This window comes from Primulina eburnea, chromosome 6, assembly GCF_022965805.1.
Source record: "Primulina eburnea isolate SZY01 chromosome 6, ASM2296580v1, whole genome shotgun sequence".
NCBI lineage: Eukaryota > Viridiplantae > Streptophyta > Magnoliopsida > Lamiales > Gesneriaceae > Primulina > Primulina eburnea.
The window spans coordinates 36,026,281-36,050,654 of NC_133106.1; the positions used below are offsets into that span (position 1 = coordinate 36,026,281).

At 38.7% G+C, this 24,374-nt stretch overlaps 7 protein-coding genes and 1 non-coding gene across 8 annotated transcripts in view; 4 read left to right on the forward strand and 4 right to left on the reverse strand.

Moving 5' to 3' along the window:
* LOC140835519 (cysteine-rich receptor-like protein kinase 10) overlaps positions 1–1,845 on the forward strand; it is a 4,328-nt gene extending 2,483 nt beyond the window's left edge. Inside the window, 5 exon segments of the mRNA XM_073201007.1 lie at positions 111–267; positions 270–320; positions 409–646; positions 1,096–1,246; positions 1,497–1,845. Of these exon segments, the coding sequence (XP_073057108.1) occupies positions 111–267; positions 270–320; positions 409–646; positions 1,096–1,246; positions 1,497–1,784 (885 nt within the window). The 3' untranslated portion in view covers positions 1,785–1,845.
* A 704-nt stretch (positions 1,846–2,549) lies between these two features.
* Positions 2,550–2,888, reverse strand: LOC140835520 (uncharacterized). Its single transcript, XM_073201009.1, has one exon. The coding sequence runs from the start codon at positions 2,886–2,888 to the stop codon at positions 2,550–2,552; it is 339 nt and encodes a 112-aa protein (XP_073057110.1).
* Positions 2,889–3,126: 238 nt separating this feature from the next.
* On the reverse strand, positions 3,127–4,653 carry LOC140835521 (uncharacterized). The gene has a single exon (XM_073201010.1). The coding sequence runs from the start codon at positions 4,651–4,653 to the stop codon at positions 3,127–3,129; it is 1,527 nt and encodes a 508-aa protein (XP_073057111.1).
* A 642-nt stretch (positions 4,654–5,295) lies between these two features.
* LOC140835522 (uncharacterized) lies at positions 5,296–8,089 on the reverse strand. The gene is made up of 2 exons (XM_073201011.1): positions 7,497–8,089; positions 5,296–7,412 (listed from the first exon to the last, which is right to left on the reverse strand). Exons 1-2 carry the CDS (start codon positions 7,636–7,638, stop codon positions 5,296–5,298), a joined length of 2,259 nt encoding a protein of 752 aa, XP_073057112.1. The 5' UTR covers positions 7,639–8,089.
* Positions 8,090–11,650: 3,561 nt separating this feature from the next.
* LOC140834810 (uncharacterized) lies at positions 11,651–14,405 on the forward strand. The gene is made up of 3 exons (XM_073199954.1): positions 11,651–12,052; positions 12,153–12,378; positions 13,804–14,405. The coding sequence occupies exons 1-3, from the start codon at positions 11,651–11,653 to the stop codon at positions 14,235–14,237; spliced, it is 1,062 nt and encodes a 353-aa protein (XP_073056055.1). The 3' UTR covers positions 14,238–14,405.
* Positions 14,406–14,648: 243 nt separating this feature from the next.
* TRNAF-GAA (transfer RNA phenylalanine (anticodon GAA)) lies at positions 14,649–14,721 on the reverse strand. The gene has a single exon. It is a non-coding gene; the product is annotated as a tRNA-Phe (tRNA).
* A 2,270-nt stretch (positions 14,722–16,991) lies between these two features.
* On the forward strand, positions 16,992–21,506 carry LOC140834821 (probable hexosyltransferase MUCI70). Its single transcript, XM_073199967.1, has 9 exons — positions 16,992–17,272; positions 18,316–18,558; positions 18,702–18,912; positions 19,020–19,129; positions 19,208–19,407; positions 19,466–19,572; positions 20,439–20,626; positions 20,738–20,937; positions 21,129–21,506. Exons 1-9 carry the CDS (start codon positions 17,014–17,016, stop codon positions 21,264–21,266), a joined length of 1,656 nt encoding a protein of 551 aa, XP_073056068.1. The 5' UTR covers positions 16,992–17,013; the 3' UTR covers positions 21,267–21,506.
* Positions 21,507–21,711: 205 nt separating this feature from the next.
* LOC140834814 (large ribosomal subunit protein bL21m-like) lies at positions 21,712–24,095 on the forward strand. The gene is made up of 5 exons (XM_073199957.1): positions 21,712–22,243; positions 22,471–22,551; positions 23,492–23,593; positions 23,720–23,794; positions 23,961–24,095. Exons 1-5 carry the CDS (start codon positions 21,848–21,850, stop codon positions 24,075–24,077), a joined length of 771 nt encoding a protein of 256 aa, XP_073056058.1. The 5' UTR covers positions 21,712–21,847; the 3' UTR covers positions 24,078–24,095.
* The last annotated feature ends 279 nt before the right edge of the window (positions 24,096–24,374 follow it).

Below are 24,374 nucleotides of genomic sequence, written 5' to 3' on the forward strand. Positions count from 1 at the left end.
AGATTCCACAAAAACTCTTGTAGTTTGCAACAATATCCATCCAATATTCATGGTGACACCGATATAGCTAGTTTGGACTGGTTTTTGAATATGTTAGTATTTGATAATAGGGTAAACTTTCGAACGGATGTGATATTGCTGTAAAAAGATTGTCTATAGATTCGGGGCAAGGTGACATCGAATTCAAGAATGAAGTTTTACTAGTGGCCAAACTACAACACCGGAATCTTGTGAGACTCTTGGGTTTCTCCATTGAAGGCAGAGAGAGACTCTTGTCTATGAGTTTGTTGAGAATGCCAGTCTCGACAGATATATATTTGGTAATGTTTCGATATTATTTCCAGCAAAAATTAATCAGTTAAATACTTTTGAGCTCTAACGTTTTTTTTTTTTTACATATTATTAAAGACCCGATAGAACGTATGAATTTGGACTCTGGGAAGCGATACAAGATCATAGGAGGAATAGCTAGGGGACTTCTGTATTTGCACGAAGAATCTCGACTCAAAATAATTCACCGTGATCTTAAAGCCAACAATATACTCTTAGATGGTGATATGAATCCCAAAATATCAGACTTTGGCATGGCGAGGTTGTTTGCCGCTGATGAAACTCAAGCTCATACCAATAGAATTGTCGGAACATAGTAAGTATTCTCACGATAGCATTACTAGGACTGAGATCCAAAATCGCGGTTAATGGATTTCGGGTTGTCATTTCTACAATATTAGATGTTAGATCAACACTGCGACAATTTTTTAAAAAAAAAAGACCCAGAAAGGGAAAAAGAAAAAAAAAATTCTGATTACTTGCATCACAGACCAAGTTACCGGATGTTTTTTGTAATTTTCTCACATTAGATATAATTTTTGGTAAATAGACAAATGTTCAACTAAGTATCTTTACGTTTTTATAAAAAATACATATAAATTTCAAATTTTTTTTATTTAGAAATCAACTCCTTCTCAGCCAAGATCGAGTCCCCTCTTGACTAGCAAACATCATTGTTTTTTTTTTTTTTAATGGAGGATGAATGATTATGTCTTGTAAGACTTTCCTTGCTTCAACAACTAACGAACGACATGCTTATTATAGTGGATACATGTCACCAGAATATGCGAGGTATGGACATTTCTCTGTCAAGTCTGATGTATTTAGTTTCGGTGTGTTGGTGCTCGAAATTGTAAGCGGTCAGAAAAATATATCAGATCAAAATTGGGAGGATATGGACGACCTCTTAAATAAGGTAAGCAAGGAAAGCCGAAATCCTATTCTATCAGCTACTAATATCAGTGGTTAACTGAAGTAATATTTTTGGTTAATATCTTTGTTTGATTTGTATTACAACAGTTCTGTATTTAGGACACGAAATTTATACAAAAAATTCCCATTTAATTTTCATTTAAACTCAAATCTCCATCCATTGATACCCATAGGTAGTGGGACATACATGTGCATGTATGATTAACTAGTGTTGAGGAAAATGTATTTCATAGGGATGGAAAAGTTGGCGGCAAGGAGTGGCTGAGAATCTGATCGATCCTGTGCTCAGGACTAGTTCGAGTGCCATACATGATATGTTAAGATGCATTCATATCGGTTTGTTATGCGTACAAGATAATCCTGTTGACAGACCAACGATGTCTTCTGTTGTTCTTATGCTTAGCAGCTTCAGTGCATCTTTGCCTCCGGTACCTTTGGAGCCAAGGTATTCCACGGTCAATAGATATAACTCAAGTAATGCAAAAAATGACATGTCAGTCACTGAGTTTTATCCGAGATGATCTTTCGAAACGATATATTTGATAAGGAATGTCGTATTATGTTTTCCATCTGTCCTTTGTAATTTGTCAAGTCGAGAAGAATTGATTTGATGTTCTGATAAATATACTATTAGTTCTTGGAATTCCTTAAAAAATCATTGAGGTTTATAATTCACAAATAAAGTTGAATATCGCTGAAATCGGTGATGCTAGCTGGGAAGTCAGATCCCTGCTGGAGTGAGCTCTGGGCTCCTGAACTGACTGAGGGTGAAAACCCTTTTCATACTTGGCTTGACCAGATGAGGTGAGCTCTGGGCTCCTGAACTGACTGAGGGTGAAAACCCTTTTCATACTTGGCGTGACCAAGATGAGGTGAGCTCTGGGCTCCTGACTGAGGGTGAAAACCCTTTCTGCAATATAACAATTTCAAACAAAATGCATAACTTTATTAATGTATTTGAATAAAGCATCAAAGCCTGACGTCCTTGCATCGAAAGTAAATGACATAAAAAAAAACTAAAGCTTCTAGCAATATCTAAGCATAATATTTGCGAAGGTGATAAGCATTCCACGGCCTCTTCAATTTCTTCCTGTCCAGTCTTCTAAGTAGTAGGCACCCGAGCTGAGCTTTTCCACCACTTTGAACGGCCCTTCCCACTTTGGATCGAGCTTTCGATCTTCTCTTCCTGAACCTTCTTAAAGACCAAGTCTACCCACCTGGAAGCTCCTCTGAATGACCTTTTTGTTGTAAGACTGGGGCTATGCGTCTCTTGTAAGCTTCCATTCTTATGGCCGCGGCTTCTCTTTTTCTTCCACGAAATCCAAGTCTGTTGCTCGTCTCTCATTGTTTTGCTCATCATAGAATGTGACGCGAGGTGTCTCTTCACCGATCTCCGCCGGAAGCACGGCTTCATTTCCATAGACTAGGCTGAAAGGCGTCTCCCCCGTGCCTATTTTTGGGGTGGTCCTGTACGACCAAAGCACGCTGGGGAGTTCCTCCACCCAATTACCTTTCGCGCTCCCGAGTCTGGTCTTCAGGCTCTGCACTAAGGATCTGTTGGTGACCTCCACTTGGCCATTGCATTGAGGGTAGGCCACGGAGGTGAAGTGCTGCTGGATCTTCATCTCTTTACACCCAGGCTTGGATCCGGCTTCCTTGAAATTGCCTTCCGTTGTCGGATATCAACTTCCTCGGGACCCCAAACCTGCAGACGATGTTCTTCCAGAGAAATTTGAGTACCTCATTTTCAGTTATCTTAGCCAAAGCCTCAGCCTCTACCCACTTTGAGAAGTAATCTATGGCCACGAGCAAGAATTTTTTCTGGGCTGGGGCCGGGGGAAAAGGTCCCACAATGTCGATCCCTCATTGGTCAAACGGGCAGGCTGCCACAATACTCTTCATTAGGGCAGCTGGTTGATGTTGGAGCTTACCATGACGTTGGCAGCTGTCGCATGAGATGACGATGGCTAGAGCATCTTTTAACATAGTGGGCCAGAAATATCCGGCCAAGAGTGCCTTTCGTGCTAGAAAATAAGATCCCAAGTGATTCCCGCAACAGCCTCCATGAATCTCTCTTAGTACATAGTTAGATTGCTTGGGACCCAAACACTTGAGAAGAGGCCGAGAGGCTGACCTCTTGTAAAGAGTTCCGTTGATCATTACAAACCGAAGGCTTCTTCGCTTCATCCTGTAAGCCTTCTTCGGATCTTCGGGGAGCACCCCATCTTTCATGTAATCTAATAACTCGGCGCGCCAGTCATTGTCTTCGTGCTCAGGAGAGGGGTAGTGCACAGAAGGGCTTAGCTCTACTTGGACCACCACCTCTCTTGATTTCCAGCTGTGGAGCGAGCTGGCCATTTTAGCAAGGGCGTCGGCTCCCTCATTTTCCTCTCGGGGGATCTGCTTAAAAACCAGTTCTGTAAAGAGTTCTTTAGCTGCTTCCACCGCTTTTACGTATTCTATCAATCTTTCATTCTTGATGTCGTATGATCCATTCATTTGGTGGGCCACCAGCTGAGAATCAGAGAAGATGTGGACTCGAGCTGCTCCGACCTGCCGTGCTGCTCTTAGACCCGCTAAGACCGCTTCGTATTCTGCCTCATTGTTGGATGTCCTAAAGTCTAGCCTCACGGCTAACTTTAGTTCATCCCCTTTTGGAGAGATTAATAACACACCAACTCCGCTGCCTTCATTGGTGGATGAACCATCCACATAGACCTTCCAAAGATCTTCCACCTCCACATGCAAAGTCTCGGCCAAGAAATCGGCCAAGGCCTGCGCTTTGATTGCGGTTCGAGGCCCATATTGAATGTCATATTCCCCTAGTTCAGTGGTCCACTTTACCAACCTTCCTGAGATATCAGCATGCGTCATTATTTTCCCGAGAGGGCTGTTGGTGAGGACCATAATGGGGTGAGATAGAAAGTAAGGCCTTAGTCTTCGAGCTGTTGTTACCAAGGCCAGAGCGAGCTTCTCCACAACTGTATATCTGAGCTCCGCTCCCTTGAGGGCGTGAGAGATGTAATATACGGGGCTTTGTTCCGTGCCTTTCTGCCTGACCAAGACTGAACTAACAGCCATCTCAGTGGCCGAGAGGTAAACATACAATGGTTCCCCTGGGGCTGGTTTGGCTAATATGGGGAGCTCCGCCAAATGCTTCTTCAGATCCTCGAATGCCCTCACGCATTCTTCATCCCATTCGAATTTTTTAGCTTTCCTGAGGACTCGGAAGAAGGGTAAACTACGATGTGCCGCTCTTGAAATGAATCGTGACAAAGCGGCGATTCTCCCGGCGAGCTTCTGGACCTCCTGGAGATTCCCAGGAGGTGTCATAGATTGAATAGCTTTTACTTTCTCAGGATTGGCCTCAATTCCCCTTTCTGTTACCATGTACCCAAGGAATTTCCCACTTTTGACCCCAAAAGTGCATTTTTGGGGGTTCAGCTTTAGCCTGTAAGATCTCAAAGTGGCAAGGTCTCACGGAGATCTTTTATGAGATCAGCCGAGTTCTTCGACTTTACAAGAATATCATCCACATACACTTCCACATTTCTTCCGGCCTGGGCTGAGAAAATCTTGTCCATGAGCCTTTGATAGGTGGCTCCCGCATTTTTTAACCCGAAAGGCATCACTACATAACAAAACGTCCCTTCGGAAGTGATGAAACTCACTTTGTCCTGGTCTTCTTCTGTTAAGGGGATCTGATGGTATCCTTGATAAGCATCCATCAAACATAAGTACTGATGACCTGCGGTGGAATCAACCAGTTGGTCTATCCTCGGCAAGGGGTAACAATCTTTTGGACAAGCCTTATTAAGATCTCTGAAGTCGACGCACATTCTCCATTTTCCCGAGCTCTTGGGGACCAGGACAACATTTGATAGCCATGTTGGGAAAAGATCTCCCTAATGTGTCCTGCCTTAAGAAGCTCGTCTACCTGTTCTTTTATTACCTTGTCTTTCTCGGGGCCAAAATGCCTCTTCTTCTGTTTGACTGGCCGGGCTTCAGGGAGAATGTTGAGGTGGTGTTTCATTATCCCGGGGCTGATCCCCCGAAGCTCTTGTGGAGACCAAGCAAATACATCAATGTTAGTTTTAAACAAGCCAGTAGATCATGCTTGGTTTCGGGATCAAGATCAGCCGCCACCCTGACACTCCGTTGGACCCCTATTTCCACCGTTTCTGGCTCCTCTTCTGAGGTGAGCTGAACCTCTCTTCTGGAGGTCATATTTGGTTGGGCCACAATCATCCCTACCTCGGTCCGAGATCTTTTGACTTCTTGCCTTACCTCATCCACATAACATCGTCGAGAGGATTTCTGATCCCCCCCGACGACTCCTACTTCATTCCCCACAGGATATTTCAGATTTTGATGATAGGTAGAGCTTACAGCTCGGAAGTCGGCCAGGGCAGGTCGGCCAAGTATTCCGTTGTAGGAAGAGGGGGCATCCACCACAGTAAAACATGTCATTTTTGTGATGCGGTGAGGTCCCGCCCCTAGGGATAAGGGGAGCATGATTTGCCCTACAGTTTGGACCGCATGTCCTGTGAAGCCAAATAAAGGCGTAGAGATATGATCAAACTCGAAACCTTCCACTTTCATTTGGTCCAGGGTTCTTTTGAAAATAACGTTAACTGAGCTTCCGGTGTCAACAAAGATTCTTGCGACGTCATAGTTGGCGATAGTAAGAGTGACTAATAAGGCGTCGTTATGAGGTGCCACAACACCTTTCATATCATCCGGCCCGAAGCCAATGACGGGGTCATCTTTGGGGGCAAGGTCTAACCCCAAACTTTCCAATCTCCGACCATGAGCTTTACGAGCTCTGCCCGAATCTCCGTCGGTGGCGCCGCCCGTTATCATGTGGATTATACCTCTGGTCGGATCATTAGCAATCTGCTGGACCTGAGGGCCTTGATGTCGCGGGGGGTCATCTCGACCCCCGCGGTTGGGTCGGTTCTCCCGGGGTTGTGGCCTCTGATTAACCCCAGGAGGTCCTCGATCCCTTCGATCATCTCGATATCTTCCTTCTGATCGAGCTAGGAGGTTCTTCATGTGAGGGTCTCTTTGCATGATTCTTTGGACCTCTTCCCCCAATTTCTGGCAATCATTGGTGACGTGACCGTACTCTTGATGGAACTCACAAAACTTTTCTGAGGGCGGTAAACGCGGCCCTTTCTCGGCTTGTTTCGGTCGCTCCAGCTTTCTTCTTTCTTCACAAATGGCCATAGCTCTTTCCAAGCTCATTGCCAACGGGGCATAAGGGAAAGGTCCAGTACCTCGGCTCCGTTCCTCTGTTCTTTCTGCAGGCCTCTTCCTACTTGGTTCCACTTTCTCTTTCCCCTTATTTTTATCATCGGGTCGGATATCCACTCGCCTTTGCCTTTGTGCATCCTCAAGATTCACGTATTTCTCAGCTCGGCTCAGGAGCTCATCATAACTTTGAGGGGGTTTTTTGACTAAGGAGTTGAAGAATTGTCCCCCTCGGAGCCCTTGTGTGAAAGCATTTACCAGAGTTTCCGTTGCTGCAGCTGGGACCTCCAAGGCCGCACTGTTGAATCGCCTAATGAAGTCCCTCAGTGAATCTGTATCTCCTTGTTTCAAATTGAACAGACCCAATGAGGTTTTCAAGTATTTCTTACTTGTAGCATACTGGTTTATGAATAGGGTGCTGAATTCTCGAAAGCTGGTAATGGAATGTGGCGGGAGCAAATCAAACCACCTCTGGGCGGGTCCCACTAGGGTGGTAAGGAAGACCCGGCATTTGACCCCATCTGAGTATCGGTGAAGCAAAGCAGAATTATTGAACCTTCCGAGGTATTCTTCGGGGTCCGTACTTCCATCATAATCCTTGACGGTTGGTTGACGGAAATTAACGGGGAGGTCTTCATTTAGTATCTCGAGGGAGAGTGGGCTTTCTCTGTCCAATACGGGAGGTCGGCCCCCCATCCGCCTGCCAAGCCTCCTGACTTCCTCCCAAATGGCTTCCATATGCTCAGGAAGAGGGGGAGGAGGGGGAGGAGGAGGAGGAGGTTGTTGTGGCGGTGGTGATGGAGTACGATTTCGACGGAGGGCCTCATTCACAGACCTATTAATCAACTGGGCCAATTGGTCTAGACTAAGATCAGCCACACCTCTGCCTTGGCCACCTCCGGGACCTCGGTTGCCATCTGCATGGCCCTGGTTGCCACCTCCGGGACCTCGGTTGCCATCTACATGGCCCTGGTTGCCACCTCCGGGACCTCGGTTGCCATCTGCATGGCCCTGGTTGCCACCTCCGGGACCTCGGTTGCCATCTGCATGGCCCTGGTTGCCACCTCCGGGACCTCGGTTACCACGCGCAGGGCCTGTTCTTATACCTGTTCGTCCCCACATGTCTACGTCTTCTCAGTATATTCCCACAGACGGCGCCAATTGATATCGCTGAAATCGGTGATGCTAGCTGGGAAGTCAGATCCCTGCTTGGAGAGCTCGGACCAAACGTTTGAATGCTGTCTGGGAGGTCGGATCTTCACCTTGGGAGCTCGGATCAGACACCTCGAAATCCAGAAACACAAACAAGAGTGTTAGAAGGGGGCCGGAAGGTTGTTCCGGCGTAGCCCCTCCGACGCTCAAGTCAGAAAACTGAGAGAGAAAACTGTGTGTGTAAAGAGAATGTGAAAAAGTATGAATTGCTAAAACAATGAACGGAACCTGGTATTTATAGGAGAACAATAGAGTCCTAGTTTTGGTAGGTTTCGATCTCCAGAATCTCCGGAAGATTTGATTAGATCTTCACCCAGATTTGATTTAGATATCTGATGGGCTTTACTTTTCTGGGCTTTGATCTCCGTGGGCTACGCACTTCGCATCTGAGGAAGGGCTCTTGTAGGCATGAGCCCACGTGAAGCCAGGACCGCATGGGAGCTCGGCTCGGGAGCTCAGCCAACGCGTCTCATACCGCCCCGATATCGCAACGTATGAGGTCGGCTCGGCATCTTGCTGGGAGGTCGGCACGGGAGATCGGCATGGGACCTCGGCCACCCTCTCTAATCGACGGTCCTGCTGACATGGGAGGTCGGTTGGGATGACCTCCCGGATGACCTCCCGCGGATGACTTCAAGCGCTCCTCTGAGCGCTGGGCTTCCCACGAGATGGGCTATCGGGAGTGGGCCGAGCCCATCCTCCATCCGGGGGTATCAAAAGTCAATGCCTCATGTAGTCATATGTATTTGATTCATTATCATTATTTTGAAGAAAGGTAATTGCACAAGGCAAGAGGTGGAAGAAAAAGATTGTTAAAAATATAGAATAATGACAAAATGCCACAAAAATTTATAAAACATTAATTTGAATAGACAGACGGAAATGGAATGTTTCACCCTATATGTGGGGCAGTGCAAATGTGTAGATCTAGGATTCAGATTTAGCCACAAGTACATGAGGTCCACTATTTTTTTAAAAAAATAAAAAATATGGCTAAATCTGGACCATCTAAATCACGTGAAAAAATGCCCCACAAGTAGGATCGAACGAACCGAGGGAAATAGCCACTTTTTTCCTCCCCCAAAGTCTTTATTTTCTCCATTTCCACAGCATGTCGGGCCATCATCAGGAATCAGACTTCTTTCAAAGTCGATCACGTTAGGAGACAAGCTAATAGAGCCGCTCATACATTGGTTAAAACCACTCTCCAACAAGCTTGCTTTGATATTTCTGTAGTCAACCCTATCTCTATTAGCACAATCATTATGAACGATTATCACTCTCAAGTTTAAGATTAATAAAGTTGTTAGTTGATGTTCAAAAAAAATAATTCGTAATTTCGACAAATGAGTAGACCCGAATACTCTTCAACAGTCTCTCCCCAATAGAGCCAAAGACTAGAGGATTGACTTGGCGCGTTAATTAGAAGAAAAAAAACAAGATTTTTTTAAAAATATTATTTTATACTTTCAGCTCTCAGATAAAAATATTCATTGAGTCCAAAATTCGAAATAAATAATGATTTCTTGAGACACAAATTATTTTAATTCTTAGAGTTGAAGATTTGAAGCGCATTGCGTTGCTTAAAAAAATTTAGAAGAGGAATTTGAATGGAATTGATTTTTTTTTTTCATTTAATTTTCTCTTTTTGGTGTTGAAATGGTCAACTACGATCAGCATTCATTCATTGATGTGGATAAGGCATGTTCAATATAGATATTATCTTCGCTTGTTGACATCGGAAAGCACATATAAAAGCAGGCCATGCCGTAAACTTGTACAAATTTTGCTTTTTTTTTTTCCTTCTTGTTTTTTTAAAAAAAATACAAAAACAAATTTGAAATTCAACAGCATATATAATGTTTTCCATTAATTTCTAGAAATATTAACATCCTTGTTTATTTTTACTTGATCTCAATTAAATATATTATCTATTGAATGTAATAAATTTTATAATGTTAGAGGAATAATATATGCTTTTGTAACACGGAAAAATTTCAAAAGTCGAATGCTCCACGCATTCTTATCTACTTTATGAACGGATATTTAATAATATTACATACATTATTTATATTTTTTTGGCCAAGAATATAAATTTTAACAATCAATAATGTGTAGGGACACTTAAATAAATTGAATCATGCATAATGTGCATCCATTGGATAAAATAATCCAACCGAATATATGTTTGAATACATATATCTTGTGAGACGATCTCATGAATATTTATCTGTGACACGGGTCAACCCTACCGATATTCACAATAAAAAATAATATTCTTAGTATAAAAAATAATATTTTTTCATGAATGATCCAAATAAGATATATGTCTCACAAAATACGATTCGTGAGACAATCTCACACAAATTTTTACCTATTTATTTTACTCAACAACTTTGTCATTTATTCCTAGCTCCTATTTTGAATGACTCAAGCAAAGAACAGATGGGACGAGCGGTAAAAATACTAAATTGCCCATTGTCCTTTTCCCACACACTTCGAAATTCAGTGGAAACTTGGGGACATCTAATATTCGGTTGGAACACAACCACGGGCCCGTCGCCGCGTACAATGATGTGCCTTATCCAATCAATTCAAATTTTATTTTTAAAAAAAAAGGTTTACCAACGATGGAAAACTCTTCCATGAGTATGAAACACTGAGTCGATATGATAAATCGAGAGATATAAACAAATAGATAGAGATTTGAAAGAGAAAGAAGATCACTAATATGGACTCTTTCACACGAAAATCAATCTTACATTGTCTGATCTAAATCAATTCAATTCTCATCCAAACTTGGTTCAATTCTACACTTAAAGAAAACATTCGATGAATTGTTTCAATTAATATAAAATAAGCCTAATATAATTTTCATGGAACGTTGTGTATTCGGCGATGCGAAAATTTAGAATTAATCTTTATACAAAAAAAATAAATGAAGCTGAAAATATAATAAGAGAAGCCAATACGTAAACAAATTACGTGGTGAGGTAGAAATAAAAAAATAATTAATACAGATGCCAAAAGCAAAAAAAATGATATTAAGAATAAAAAATAAAATGTGAATATTCGAGTATATCCATAAGTTTCAGAGCCGATTCAATGATTGAGCGTGGTCGAGGTGGATCATGGCTGTCTGGTCCCACAAGTGAACCAATCTATTTATGACACCAATAAGATAAACCCACGTGGAGACATCATGAGCAATGCAATGGCCATATTGTGCTTCCAAATATATTTCGGTAAAAACTTGCGTGAAACAATCTCATGAGTTGTATTTATGAGACAGATTTTTTATTTGGGTTATTCATGAAAAAGTATTATTTTTGTGCTAAAATTATTACTTTTTATTATGAATATCAGTAGGATTAACTCATCTTACTGATAAAAATTCGTGACACCGTCTTACAAGATACTTACTCAAATATATATTTACCTTTTTGTTACATGTAAAAATTTGCATTTTATACTTCAAAATTTAGAGATTTCTTTTCTGAATGATCTCAATTGTTTTATGTGGAATGCCATTTTAGAAATAGCTAGCAAAGTGAAAAGTTGAAATAATATTGAAAAACCACATGTAGTAAATTTTCCAAAAAATTGTCCTCTAGTTAAACTTGTTTATTTTAATGTTATATATCTCCAATAGCATCACTACTTTAATTCAATATTTTTATCGTTATTTTAATTATTATTCTATTATATTTAGAATTTTTTAAAATATATTATTAAAATAACTAATTATGTATGATGTGGCATCACTATCCCAACATATTATGATAATAAAAATATATTTTTACAATCAAAACTAATATATATTTATTATATTCTTCTCCATGCATCATTTTAAACATTTATTGTATTTTTAAAAATAAACTATGCATCATTTTCCCTATATATTATGCATAAAAATGAGAATATGCGGAGCCTGCGCACCGCTCTTGTATTTAATGCCAACATCTCATCCCAAGTTGGGGAATGTAGGTTAGAGCGAGAACTGAAAGAGTCTTTCGGTCCCAACAAAACTAAATTACGTACACTGTTCGGGGCCGGAGATATGTCTAGAATTCCCATAAACCACAGGATTCTGAGTTACGAAATCGGGGAGCTGGTTGAGTTATCCGGAGACCCTGGAATTAATTTATCCGACACAGTTTTTGAGTTCTTAAGCGAAGAGTCCGACAGACTCTCATCTATCAGCACCAGCTTTGATGATGAAGAAGAACAAGAACAAGACAACGAAAACGAAAATAACAATATCAATGGAAATGCTAAAGATGATGACAAGAACTCATGGGAGACACAACTCCATCTTCTACAAGTATTTTATAAGCTTATTTATCTATATATGCCCATGCACCAGTCTTTAGTTGATTTTGATAAGCTGAAGAAATGTTGAGTAAATTTGCGCTGTTTTGCAGGCTACAATATCTAGAACGAGTTGTTTAGAGTCAAGAATCAGAAAAATCGTGAAGGAAGCGTTGAAAGAAGCGCAGCAGGCAGGAAATGTTTGCGCCTGCGGGATGCCGGAGCCGAAGGGTTGCCGGAAATGTCTCATGGAAGTCGTTTGCCGGCGCCTGCAAAGTTCTGGCTTTAACAGTGGAATTTGCAAGTCCAAGTGGAGAAGTTCACAACATATCACCTCAGGTATATAAAAGGGAGACGCTTTTCATTCTCAATCCAGATGCATTTGCGTTAAGTATCTGTTAGATAAAAAAAAAAATTGCATTATTTGATTCATGCAAAAAATGATTCTTCAAATCACAGGCCCATGTGTATTTTTAGATGAAATCTGATATAAAACATTTAAAATCTTGAATTGATATAAGATAAATAAGTATTAACTGTTATATTATTATCGTATTTGAAATAGTAGATATTGGAATATCATATATCAACATCACATTTTTTATATTTTATACAGATTTTCAAATTAATGTATATCATTAATACTACTTGTTATATATGTTTGGATATTCAAAAATCATATATCATTACTAGATCTAAAATATTTATATTCGAATATCATATATCAATATCATATTTTCAATATTTTGTACTCATTTTCATTTGAAAAAAGACATGACAATAATATTAATATTAGTTATACATGTTCGAATTCTCAAAAATCATATATTATTGTAAATATTTTGTACTCAAATATCATATATTAATATCAGATTTTTAATGTTTTATATCAAATTTTATCCAAGAAAATAATTGCAAGGCAAGATAGGGCAAAAACTTTTTCTTTTTTACAATTTTTTTTTTGTAAATCAAATATTGCAAAAAAAAAATGATTTGACAGATACGGAACACAATATAAATATATCGTTAGAGATTTATTTATCATTTACTTTATATAATGGCAAAAACTTGTGTGAGACGGTCTCACGGGTTAAATTTTGTGAGACGGATCTTTATATGGGTAATCCATGAAATAGTATTGTTTTTTATGCTAAGAGTACTACTTTTTATGGTGAATATGAGTAGGGTTGACCCGTCTCACAGATTGAGATCCGTGAGACGGTCTCACATGAGACCTACTCTTATATAATACTCACTGTCTTAGCTAGCTTTACAAATGTTGATCTAGCTAGGAAAGTTTTCTTTGATTTGAGTCAAAAGTTTTCGCAAAAAGTTAGCTGTAATCCGTGGAGTATAGTAAAGTAAACTTATTTCAATTACGAATTAAATTATTTGCGAAAATATCGTGTTTTTAATTTATTTGGCTGACAACTGAGACACTCATCTTGATGTACGTGCTCATGTGAGGCATTCATTAAATTTGTAAAAAATTATACCATTATATATATATATATATATATAATTTTTTACAAATTTAATGAATGCCTCACATGAGCACGTATATATATATATATACATGAGCACGTACATCAAGATGAGTGTCTATATATATTAGTTTCCTCTATTTTAGTTATTTTTTTAGCAAAATAACTTTTAAATTTTATTCAAATTTTGTTATGACATTTTTACTATGCAAAAAGTAACCCTCTCACTTAGACATACAAATTATACAATTGTCTTGAAAAAGAGTGGATGTTTATGCAGGTGAACACACATTCTTGGATGTAATTGACACTTCAAACCCCAAGAAAGGGGAATTAAGGGTGATCATTGAATTGAACTTTCGGGCCGAGTTCGAGATGGCCCTAGCAAACCCGGAATATGACAAGCTGGTCGCAGCCCTGCCCGAAATTTTCGTGGGAAAAATAGAAAGGCTTCTGGCATCGTTAAAGATCTTATGTACCGCTGCCAAGAGATGCATGAAGGCGAAAAAACAGCATATGGGACCATGGCGAAAGCATCGGTACATGCAGGCTAAATGGCTTAAAACCTGTGAGCGGTTCGCCGTGGCACAGCCACTGTGGCAGGAATATGGATATGCCCGCAGGGTGGCGCGGCCGAGGGTATCGTTGCTAACAGTGGATCTTAAGGAAAGTCTTGGGGATTTGTATAGACCTGCTGCTGTTGAAGCTGTGTGAATGGGTGTTCATGAATTTGAACCTTTCTTCGTTTTTTTTTATCCCGTGAATTTGGACTTGAGTCATTCGATTGTGTTCCATTTGGGTACACGAATAAACTATATTTTTAAAAGTGTATATTCTGGATATGTATTTTACTCAAATTTGAGATAAAACACAATTAAAATATATATGTTGAAGCAACAGATATAAAGATAGATTGAATCGAGGTTCATATCGATCGATGTAACATTATATGTACATTTCGATGAAAATAAAAATTCGGTATTACGCGGAAATTTAGGGTGGGCCGCTGACATGCTGTACAGATCAATTTTGGGCTGTACTCATAAAGCCCAAACAAAATAAAGCAAAAAAATGCCCAAAGAAAAATAAAGCAACAAAAGCCCAAAACAAAATTAAAGTCCATCATGCGGTGAGCGTGGATCGAACACGCGACCTTCAGATCTTCAGTCTGACGCTCTCCCAACTGAGCTATCCCCGCTAGATATTTCTTTTTTGTGCGTTTATATAAATATATAAATAAAAGTATCTGGATTATATTTATATATATTTATACATTATTTAGTTAATGGATTAAACTAGCCAATCAATCTAAATGCTAATTAATTCTTGAGTTGTATACTTGTATATATATATATATACAACGATACGTTATATTTGAAATAAGAAAACTACCTCAAATACGTTTTAATTGAAAAAACTTTTTTAAAATGCAGTTGGAATAATTTTGTAATTTCATATGTAATATGCAACCTAAAATATAACTTTCATTATACATATAAAATTTTTCATTATTCTTTGGTATATAGGATGAATTTCATTTTCACCTTATATATATTATATAGTATAATATATGTATAATCGAACATCAAAAGTTATAGTTGATAACATTGTTACTCAAATCTTTTAAATTGCATTAAACAACACGTTTCAATTGTTCTACCTATCAGGAACAATTATTGAAACCAACAATATACCTACAAATTAAGTACCGCATGTGGTAATCTTTGGGAGATTAGAATTTCATTTTTTTTTTGTCCATGGTTGCTATAAATCTGTCACAAATGACTTGTTTCATAGCAAATATACCACCAAAATTAATCTGCAAACAAGAAAAAAATATAAATGAACATTAATATATACGATAATTGCGTCATTCCTATATTTGTTATTTATGTCACATAGTGTGTTTGGTTGGGTGGATTAAATAAGGATAGATTAATAGTCAAATATTTATCGTTAAAATTTTAAGTTGTTTTAATAATCATTTTGACCCGGTTTAAGATCCAATTTTATGGATAAATATTTGATTGATAAAATTGGATATTAAACGGGGTCAAAATGATTATTAAAACATCTTAAAATTTTAACGACAAATATTTGATTATTAATCTATCCTTATTTAATCCACTCAACCAAACACACAAATAGAGTTTTATAAAGAGCGCATTTTGGGAGGGAAACAAAGAAAATCTACACAAATTTCTCGCATCTACCATTGACGCTAACAGAAACATGGGTTTAGAATAAGATGGATCTCTACGTGTAGACGAGTTGATTTGGTTCATATTCGATCATATTTAACTCATGAAACAAATATGAACCAAATGAACACCTCTTAAATATATAAGTACATCAAATCGTCTCGTAACAAAGATACTTGATAGCACAAAAACTCCATTGAGCCATGTAATTATCTGCCAAGTGATGTATCATTTCTCGTCAAGTTATATTATCACCGGTACTCTGTTGAATACGGACTCTTATAATCATTATTTATGGTTTTTCCCATTTTTGGATTGGTATTAGTGGATTCATATAGCGGTAAAGGGATAAAGATTCAAAATTCGAGTATATTTTTTATATGTACATACATTACCTGAATTTGGAAGTGGGATTAGGGGAAATGGGTGGTGAAATTTGGACTAGGATCCTCTACTGTGGCACAGGACGTGCTGTTCTATTTTTTTGGTTTCGCCAATAGTTAACGTGTAAAGAAATAATAATAATATATAATATTATATTGTATAAAAGGATAATTGCCAAGTTGCAGTTTTATTTTTTCTAAATTTTTTATTGAATTGTAATTTTTTTTTATTCGAAAGGATCAAATATATTACTTGTTTTAGTATAATTAATTGATACATTAACTTTTTTTTATATCGATAGAATCACGGACTTTTATCATTTATTTTGTATTGGATAAATTTTTGGATTAACATAATAATTTGAAAATCATATTAGTTAGATAAATTTTAAATTATATTTAATAAATTATGTGCGACTTGTTCGTCCGAAAAAAATATTTGTACGATAATGATACAAAACTTTAATGCTAATATTAGATACATAGCTTTAAAATGATATGTTTAATGTTTATACATTTGGACGTAAATAATTATGCATTGATTCAAAATCTGTGTATTCCCTTATTTCTCTATTCAAATTTCTACCACTTTCAAATAAAAATATTTTGTTATGTTTTCCTATTTATTTATTTAATAAAACATGGGGTACTATAAAAATTGGTTTTAATACTTCAACGTGAAATTCCAAATATAACACACACGTAATTGAAAAGAAAAACCATCGTAAATAAAAAAAAATTGAAATGAATATAACAGAACAAAGTGCTGCGTCCTTTTATATAATATAATATTATATATTATTTCTTTACACGTGAACTATTGGTGAAACCAAAAAAATAGAACAGCACGTCCTGTGCACAACAGAGGATCCTAATCCGTGAAATTTCTGTATCTAGGGGACAACAATGACTACAGGGTCATTGGATCTTCGATCTTCAGGAAGTAATGGATCATTGCAGCAGCAGCAAATTCAGAACAGTTTGTTGTCATTGCCTATACAAACTACACCTCTTGTATCCTCAAGAAAGCCCGCCAAGATGTTCAAGGAAAAGGATAGATTGTTCCACTGGATCTGCAAATTTGCCCCTCGAAACAAGATTGGAATGCTGCTATTGTCTATTGTTTCCGCGGTGGTTTCCGTGTGGGTGTTGTATGTTGGCAAAGGTTGGTTTGCTTAAAATTTGAAATCTTTGTTGATAAATTTCTACTCTAGTTTTGATTTTGTTTAATTTGGGCATTAGCTTACTAATACCCCTGTAGAGCCTCCTGTAAGAGCCTGGGTCATGAATGACCCGGGATATCAAATGGATTCTCAAATCAGGATCAATTTGCAGGATGGATTCTTCTGAAGTCGGACAAGTGCAAGCTCGGACTCTACTCTCCGGGCAACCAGACGCCCGGGCTCTCATATAAAGCCCCGAGAGGTATTCTAACCAGGCCACCTCGAGAATTGAACCACACTCGAGTATGATTGATACAGGCCGTCTAATCTGTCAGAACAACTTGGGCTTGGAGTGTCTTAGAAGTCATCAGAAGCTAGGGTATGGACAACCGACTTGCCATACTTAGTAGGTGGCACTGGAATCGAGGTACCTACCTCATTTTTTACTATAAATGGCAGGTATGTTTCTCATTTAGTGGGGGCTGAATCTTGAGTATTGGCACTCACATATGTTAACACACATATTTACACCAGTAGTCTTTATTTCTCTAAAAGCTACACTGGTTATCATCTTATAACCTGCTGACTTAAGCATCGGAGTGGTCACGTCGGACACCCCTCCGGCGTCCATTCACGAGTTCCTTTCATTGTTTGCAGGTCACGTTCGAAGCCATCTACCTTGTTCATTTTCCTAAACAACACTATAAATTGTTGATTTGATCCGTTGGAGCTCTTTACCCGGCTCATCCATTTCAACTGGATCACATCACTTACCATTACTCAGTGATTTCATTTATTAAGGTGATGTAATAGGGGATTGATTATAAATTTTATTGATCTGAAGCATATGATGAGGCGTATAACCAAGATTGTAAAGCTCTAACACTGCATTCAAACAATGTTTAGCAGCCTTGTGGCGAGAGATAAAAAGCTAATCGTTAAACCAGGACTTCCCAATGAGCTCCACAACTTCCTTATATTATGTGATCAATGCCCGGCTGTTTATTATGAGAAGTTAATTTTTGGACTTTGTGGTTGCTTTCAGGTGAAGTTACTCGAGAAACCATTATTCTGAAAACTGATGTTCAATCCAAGCCAATATTCGAGGAGGATAATACGAACGGAGCTTTCTCTTCGAAACTCAAGGAGATGGAGAAAATTGCAAATGTAGCCCCTCCACCTTCAGCACCTCCAAATTTTCTTGGTTATACTCTTCCTCCTGGGAATCCATGTGAGAGTTTTACATTACCTCCGCCACCAGCGGACAAAAAGAGGACTGGACCCCGTCGTGAGTTAGAACATTGTGCTTTATGGGCTCTCTGTTTTCCTGTACAAAAATACTAGTAACCAGGATGTGCATGATTTTTTACTAGTTCATGTTATGACTGAGGTTTTCCTTTTTGCGCATTTTCTTGCCTTTTGCTTTTTCAGCATGCCCAGTTTGCTACCTTCCTATGGAAAATGTTATTGCACTCGTGCCAAATGCGCCATCCTTCTCTCCCGTGCTTAAAATTTTGACTTACGTGCGAGAAGACGACTTAACTAAAACTGAATTTGGAGGTTCTGAGTTCGGTGGGTATCCTTCATTGAGACAGAGAAGTGATTCATTCGATGTAAAGGAGTCCATGAATGTGCACTGTGGGTATGATAGTTATCGGCTGAAACAGTTTTCTCGAAAACATTTGTGTATTTATTTTCTTTGCATCATTCAACATACCCGAACTCTGATGCTTGGTGCATGTGTCTTAGGTTTGTCAGAGGAGTGAAGCCTGGCCATCAGACAGGTTTTGACGTTGCTGATTCGGTCCTTCTTGAGATGGAAACTTGCCAGGGGGTGGTTGTTGCATCAGCAATATTTGGTACCCACTTACCTATGTATTGTTTCCTTTTAAGTGAGAGTATTTGGTTAATTGATGGAGGAATTATTTCTTGATCAGGGGCCTTCGATATAATTCGACAACCAAAAAATATTAGTGAATATACCCGGCGAAATTCCTGTTTTCATATTTTTGTGGATGAAGAAACAGAGGCTTTTCTAAAAAATTCTAGTGAACTTCGGAGTGACAAGAAAATTGGGCTGTGGAGAATTCTAGTGGTGCACAATTTACCATATTCTGATCCAAGACGTAATGGAAAGGTAGTTTTTGCATGTTGATTTCTCTTATTTTTAACCGAGACTTACTTTGCTACCGCAGATCCCAAAATTGCTTCTCCATCGACTTTTCCCAAATGCCCGGTATTCACTATGGGTTGATGCAAAACTGGAACTAGTCGTTGATCCGTATCAATTCTTGAAGGTAACGTTTGGTTGGGGTGATTGGGTAGGATAGATAATTTTATCCTACTCTATCCGGCGTTTGGTTGGGGTGATTATTTAACCAAGTCAATTCCTCCTATGAATGATTAGGTTATATTAGGTAGGTTAAAATAATATCTCCTCACCCAATAGGATTATTTATCTCACTCTTAATACCTCCTATTTTTCCAATTTTACCCTTCTCCTAAATTCAAACTCACCACCACTTCCCGCTTAAAATCAAACTTACCACCACTTCCCGCCACCGACTGCCGCCTCCACAACCGCCGCCGGCCGACCACCGGTCGACCGCCGACGGACCGCCAACCGCGGCCGAGCACCGGCCGACAGGCGATGGACCGCCGGCCGACAGCTGTTTAGCGACGGTTTGTAAAAACCCGTCGCAAATAGCGACGGTTTTTTTCAAACGGTCGCTAAATGTCAAATTTTTTAGTAACTAAAATAATTCAAAACCAGATCGACGACGGTTTTTCAAAAACCGTCGCTAATAGCGACGGTTTTTTAAAATCCGTCGCTAATTTTCCGGAAACTGCCACCATTTCCGACCGGCCGCGGCCATCGCGAAGGGAAGGGCAATTTCGTCTTTTCATCCAAAAATTCAAAATTATCCTACACTTAAAAATCTTACCAAACATAATATTATTTTACACCATATATTACAATCCTACCAAAATAATATTCTTTATCATTTACGTACTAATCATTAGTTTATCATATCCTTCCAACCAAACGCAGCCGAAAAGTACTAGTATACGTAACCAATACTCGCCTGCTTAGGTGTGTGTGGAAACACTATCCCTTTTCTGTAGTTTATTTATTTGGAACTGAAATTTATTTTACTAATATTCCAGGTTTTTGTGGAGGAAAAATGCTAGCTTTGCCATATCGAGGCATTATAGACGTTTTGATGTTTTCGTAGAAGCAGAAGCTAACAAGGCTGCCGGGAAGTATGAAAATGCTTCCATTGATTTCCAAATCGAGTTTTATAAAAAGGAGGGCTTAACCCCATTCTCCGCCGATAAATTCCCAATAACTAGTGGTAGGACTATCCGATTAACCAATTTAATTCCCTATAGTTGCATTATTTTTTAAGCAGTGGTTGTCCGGTCATTACATGTTTCATGAACATGAATCGTTTGGCTGCTGTCAGATGTCCCTGAAGGATGTGTTATAGTTCGGGAGCACGTTCCAATCTCCAACCTCTTCACTTGCCTCTGGTTTAATGAGGTGGACAGATTTACACCCAGAGATCAGATTAGCTTTGCCACTGTAAGGGTTAAGATCTGGTTGAAGACTAATTATAGGATCGATATGTTCCTGGACTGCGAGAGACGCAACTTTGTCATTCAGGTAAAAGGTGTTATGCATCCCACAAATAAATTCCAAAAAGCTTCTAGGTTTATTGCATTGTTTGCTTCAGTAGAGTTTCATGAAGAGAAAATAAGCTTAGCTTCATTGGATCAAGATCAAGCGGGTTATTAAGTGTATACCGATGCCTAAAGATGGATCTCAGCAACCTTTTGGCTGGTTTATTGTTGCAGGGATATCATAGAGACTTGCTCGAGCACTGGGCTCCCCCGCCGCCTCCCAATGCTCCTGCTCACGGTCATCCTCCGCCGCTACCTTCCATAACCATTGAAAACATGAAGCTAAGGACACCTCCTCCCCAGAGATTTTAGCAAGCTTTCCAGTGAAGAAAGCTTCCAGTGGGCGTGGGAAAGATAGGAAGTCTAAGCGCTACCGGAAGAGCACAAGTGCGATCAAGGATACCAGCATGGAGAGAAATTTTTGACTCGGAATTTTGAGAGTTGTATTTCCATTTGTTGCCATTTTTAATTTTTTGTTACATGCATCCATATTTTTTTTATTCTGATCTGATGTATATATAAATTAAACAAACTGAATATTAGAAGCTTGGAGATTCTAGACTAGAGCTAAAACAAAATTTCAAAGACTAAAAGTTGAAAATCACGAATTACGAAAACAAGAATTGGCTGGTCAACATTAACAGTTGGAGGCAATCTAAATATTTACGTCAACTTTCAAAATTATATAAACTCAAATCAAGTAATCTTTCTTTTTTTTAAAACAGCTCAATTGAAATATTAATGGGTTTTTGTCGGAATGCATCAGACATGGTCCATGCTGGTTTTCTTGGGGAGAAGTATGAAGAAGCGCTAATAGAAAGTGCGATTTCAAGCGGAAACTAAAACCTAGATTCACAAAACCCTGCGAAAGAACACCGGGGGAAGTGACAACAATGGCAAATCGACGTTGCCTTCGATTCTGGACCCGTTATTTCCAGTCATTTAAAACCCTGAACCCACTTTCCCATACCCGTTCCCCTGCCTCAATCTACTTCCTCCACCAAACCCAGAACCCCAAGCCTATCAATCGCATTTGCGAACATTTGTCTGCCTATCCACACTGCTATCTGTTTTCCCGGCATTTCTCATCCACGCCCACGGATGATGACGAGGACACTGATGAGAGTGACGATGAAGCAGAGGAAACTGAAATTGGAGATGAGGAAGCTTTTTTATCGCCTGAGGATAAAGAACGAGAAGCTGATGAAATTGGGTACAAAGTCATGGGCCCGCTCCAGGAATCTGACCTGGTTTTCAAACCTTACGAACCCATATTCGCCATTGTTCAGGTTCATTCGTATTTTTCTCTTGCTTTTCTTTTGAAAGTTGGGAACTTGAGGAAGCTCTGTACCTTTTCATGAAAATGTTGTGTTTATTGACTACTGTGTTGAATTAAGCGTTTCTGTTATGGATATTTGTGTACAGTAGCTTGATCATTTTTTTTTTTTTGCCCAATCAAGCCCTTTTTTTCAAGATCTTTATTCCCATTAATCCCATTTGATATCTAATATTTTAGATTGGCTCGCATCAGTTTAAAGTGAGCAACGGGGATAGCATTTTCACAGAGAGGTTGAAGTTCTGTGATGTCAATGACAAGGTTTGTGTTGTATTTTGAAAGCTTGTGGTGCTGTACAGAGTATTGTCAACAAATATGCCAGAATTGTTGTTGATCTACCTGCTATAATGTCAAAGGATAAGGTTATGATTGTCCCATTACTTGCAAGGTCGAGTTTTTCAAATACTGAATTGTAAGGTATATGAGAGCGGACGGCATGGCTGTTATTAGGTCAACTTGCCTAACATGATTTGGTCTGAGCCTATGTTCCCTGGTCTCTGAAGCCTCTGTCAGCATTAAGTTACAACTTTGTCTGATAAGTTAACTGCATTATACCTCACAGCAACCTCGTTATTAGGTGAATAGGTGAAATCTTTTTCATGCATCAACGTGTTTGCCGCTTCTTGGTTAAACTGCATTATGCAAAACTAAAATATGATGCTCGTATCCTTGCAGGCTGGCTATTCACAGAAAAAAACTCTGTTTATTATCTAGGATTTAAATTTTGTGAACAAATTCTGGACTTGCATCAGATTGAAATGATATCTTGTAAATATTGCTTTCGTTCTTGATTTCTATATTTTACCACTATGCTAATGATATAATTAGAAAAAAAAGTGTTGTAATCTTTTCCCTCAATATAACAAGTTTCGACACATCTATATGGTTAACAATTGTTTCAAATGATTTTAAACTAAAATGATGAGATTTCAAAATTACTTGTATTTTGTGTTGATCAAAGTATCAAATTTTCTACTCATTTTTCGAGTTGTGTCATTTGGAGATCCGTAATGCTTTTGCTTGCCTTTTGTGCTGATGTTAATGATGATCTATATTTTTCTACCGGAAAATATATCCAATTCAGGACCTCGGTTTGACTTCATTCATCTAGATATTAAGTGATCAGCACTAATTAATTGCTTGAAGTAGTTGTAGTTCGAGTTGAATTAATTTTTGTTCTTTTATTACCATGTTCTTGCAGTTGATTCTCAATAAGGTTCTTATGTTAGGCTCAAAGTGTCAGACGATTATTGGACGGCCGGTTTTGCCTGATGCAGCGGTTCATGCTGTTGTCGAGGAGCATGTAAGAAAATCTAGATTATATTTACTCGTTAGCTGCTGCTTCCGATATCTAACTACTCATCATTTTTACTTCATCTTGGATTTTTACTCTAGAAGTTTAATTTCTAATTTTTCTTTTATCATGCAGGCATTAGATGCAAAAGTGATTATATTCAAGAAAAAGAGAAGGAAAAATTATAGGAGAACCAAAGGTCATCGACAGGTAATTGGGATTGAGATTTATATTAGATAGATTCTTAAGCTGAATCTTGATGGGTTTATGTTTCCTCACTACTTTTGTCGTGATTTTTCTTAAATTCAGTGCTTGGAACTTGTAGTTGATTTCTGTTAATAAAAATCTCCGACATTTTTTCCTTGGAAAATTTCAGGAGCTGACCAAGTTAAGGATAACAGATATACAAGGAATCGAGAAGCCAGAAAAAGTAATACCCTTAAAGACAGAAAAGAAAGAGAAGCTGCGGAAGTTGGCGATTGAAGCTATTTAGAAACTCGAAGTTTACATGGCAGGGTTTATACCTATTACTCGGTAGAACACCTTTTACTTTCTCATCATTTTCTTCTTATTCCTAGAGGTTTCGTATTTAAAAATTGGTAATTTTTTTAGTCTTGAAGACCAAAAAACTTCCAATTAAGTATGATGTCTCATATTTATTACAAATCCATAAGCCGTGTGTATAGGCTTAAGCCACGGTTCTTTCACTAGGGGCGAGCCAAAGCACACTCTTCTTCTGGGCGCATTGCCTTTGTCCTAAAGCTGGTCCTTGGTGTGCCTTAAGGCTCGA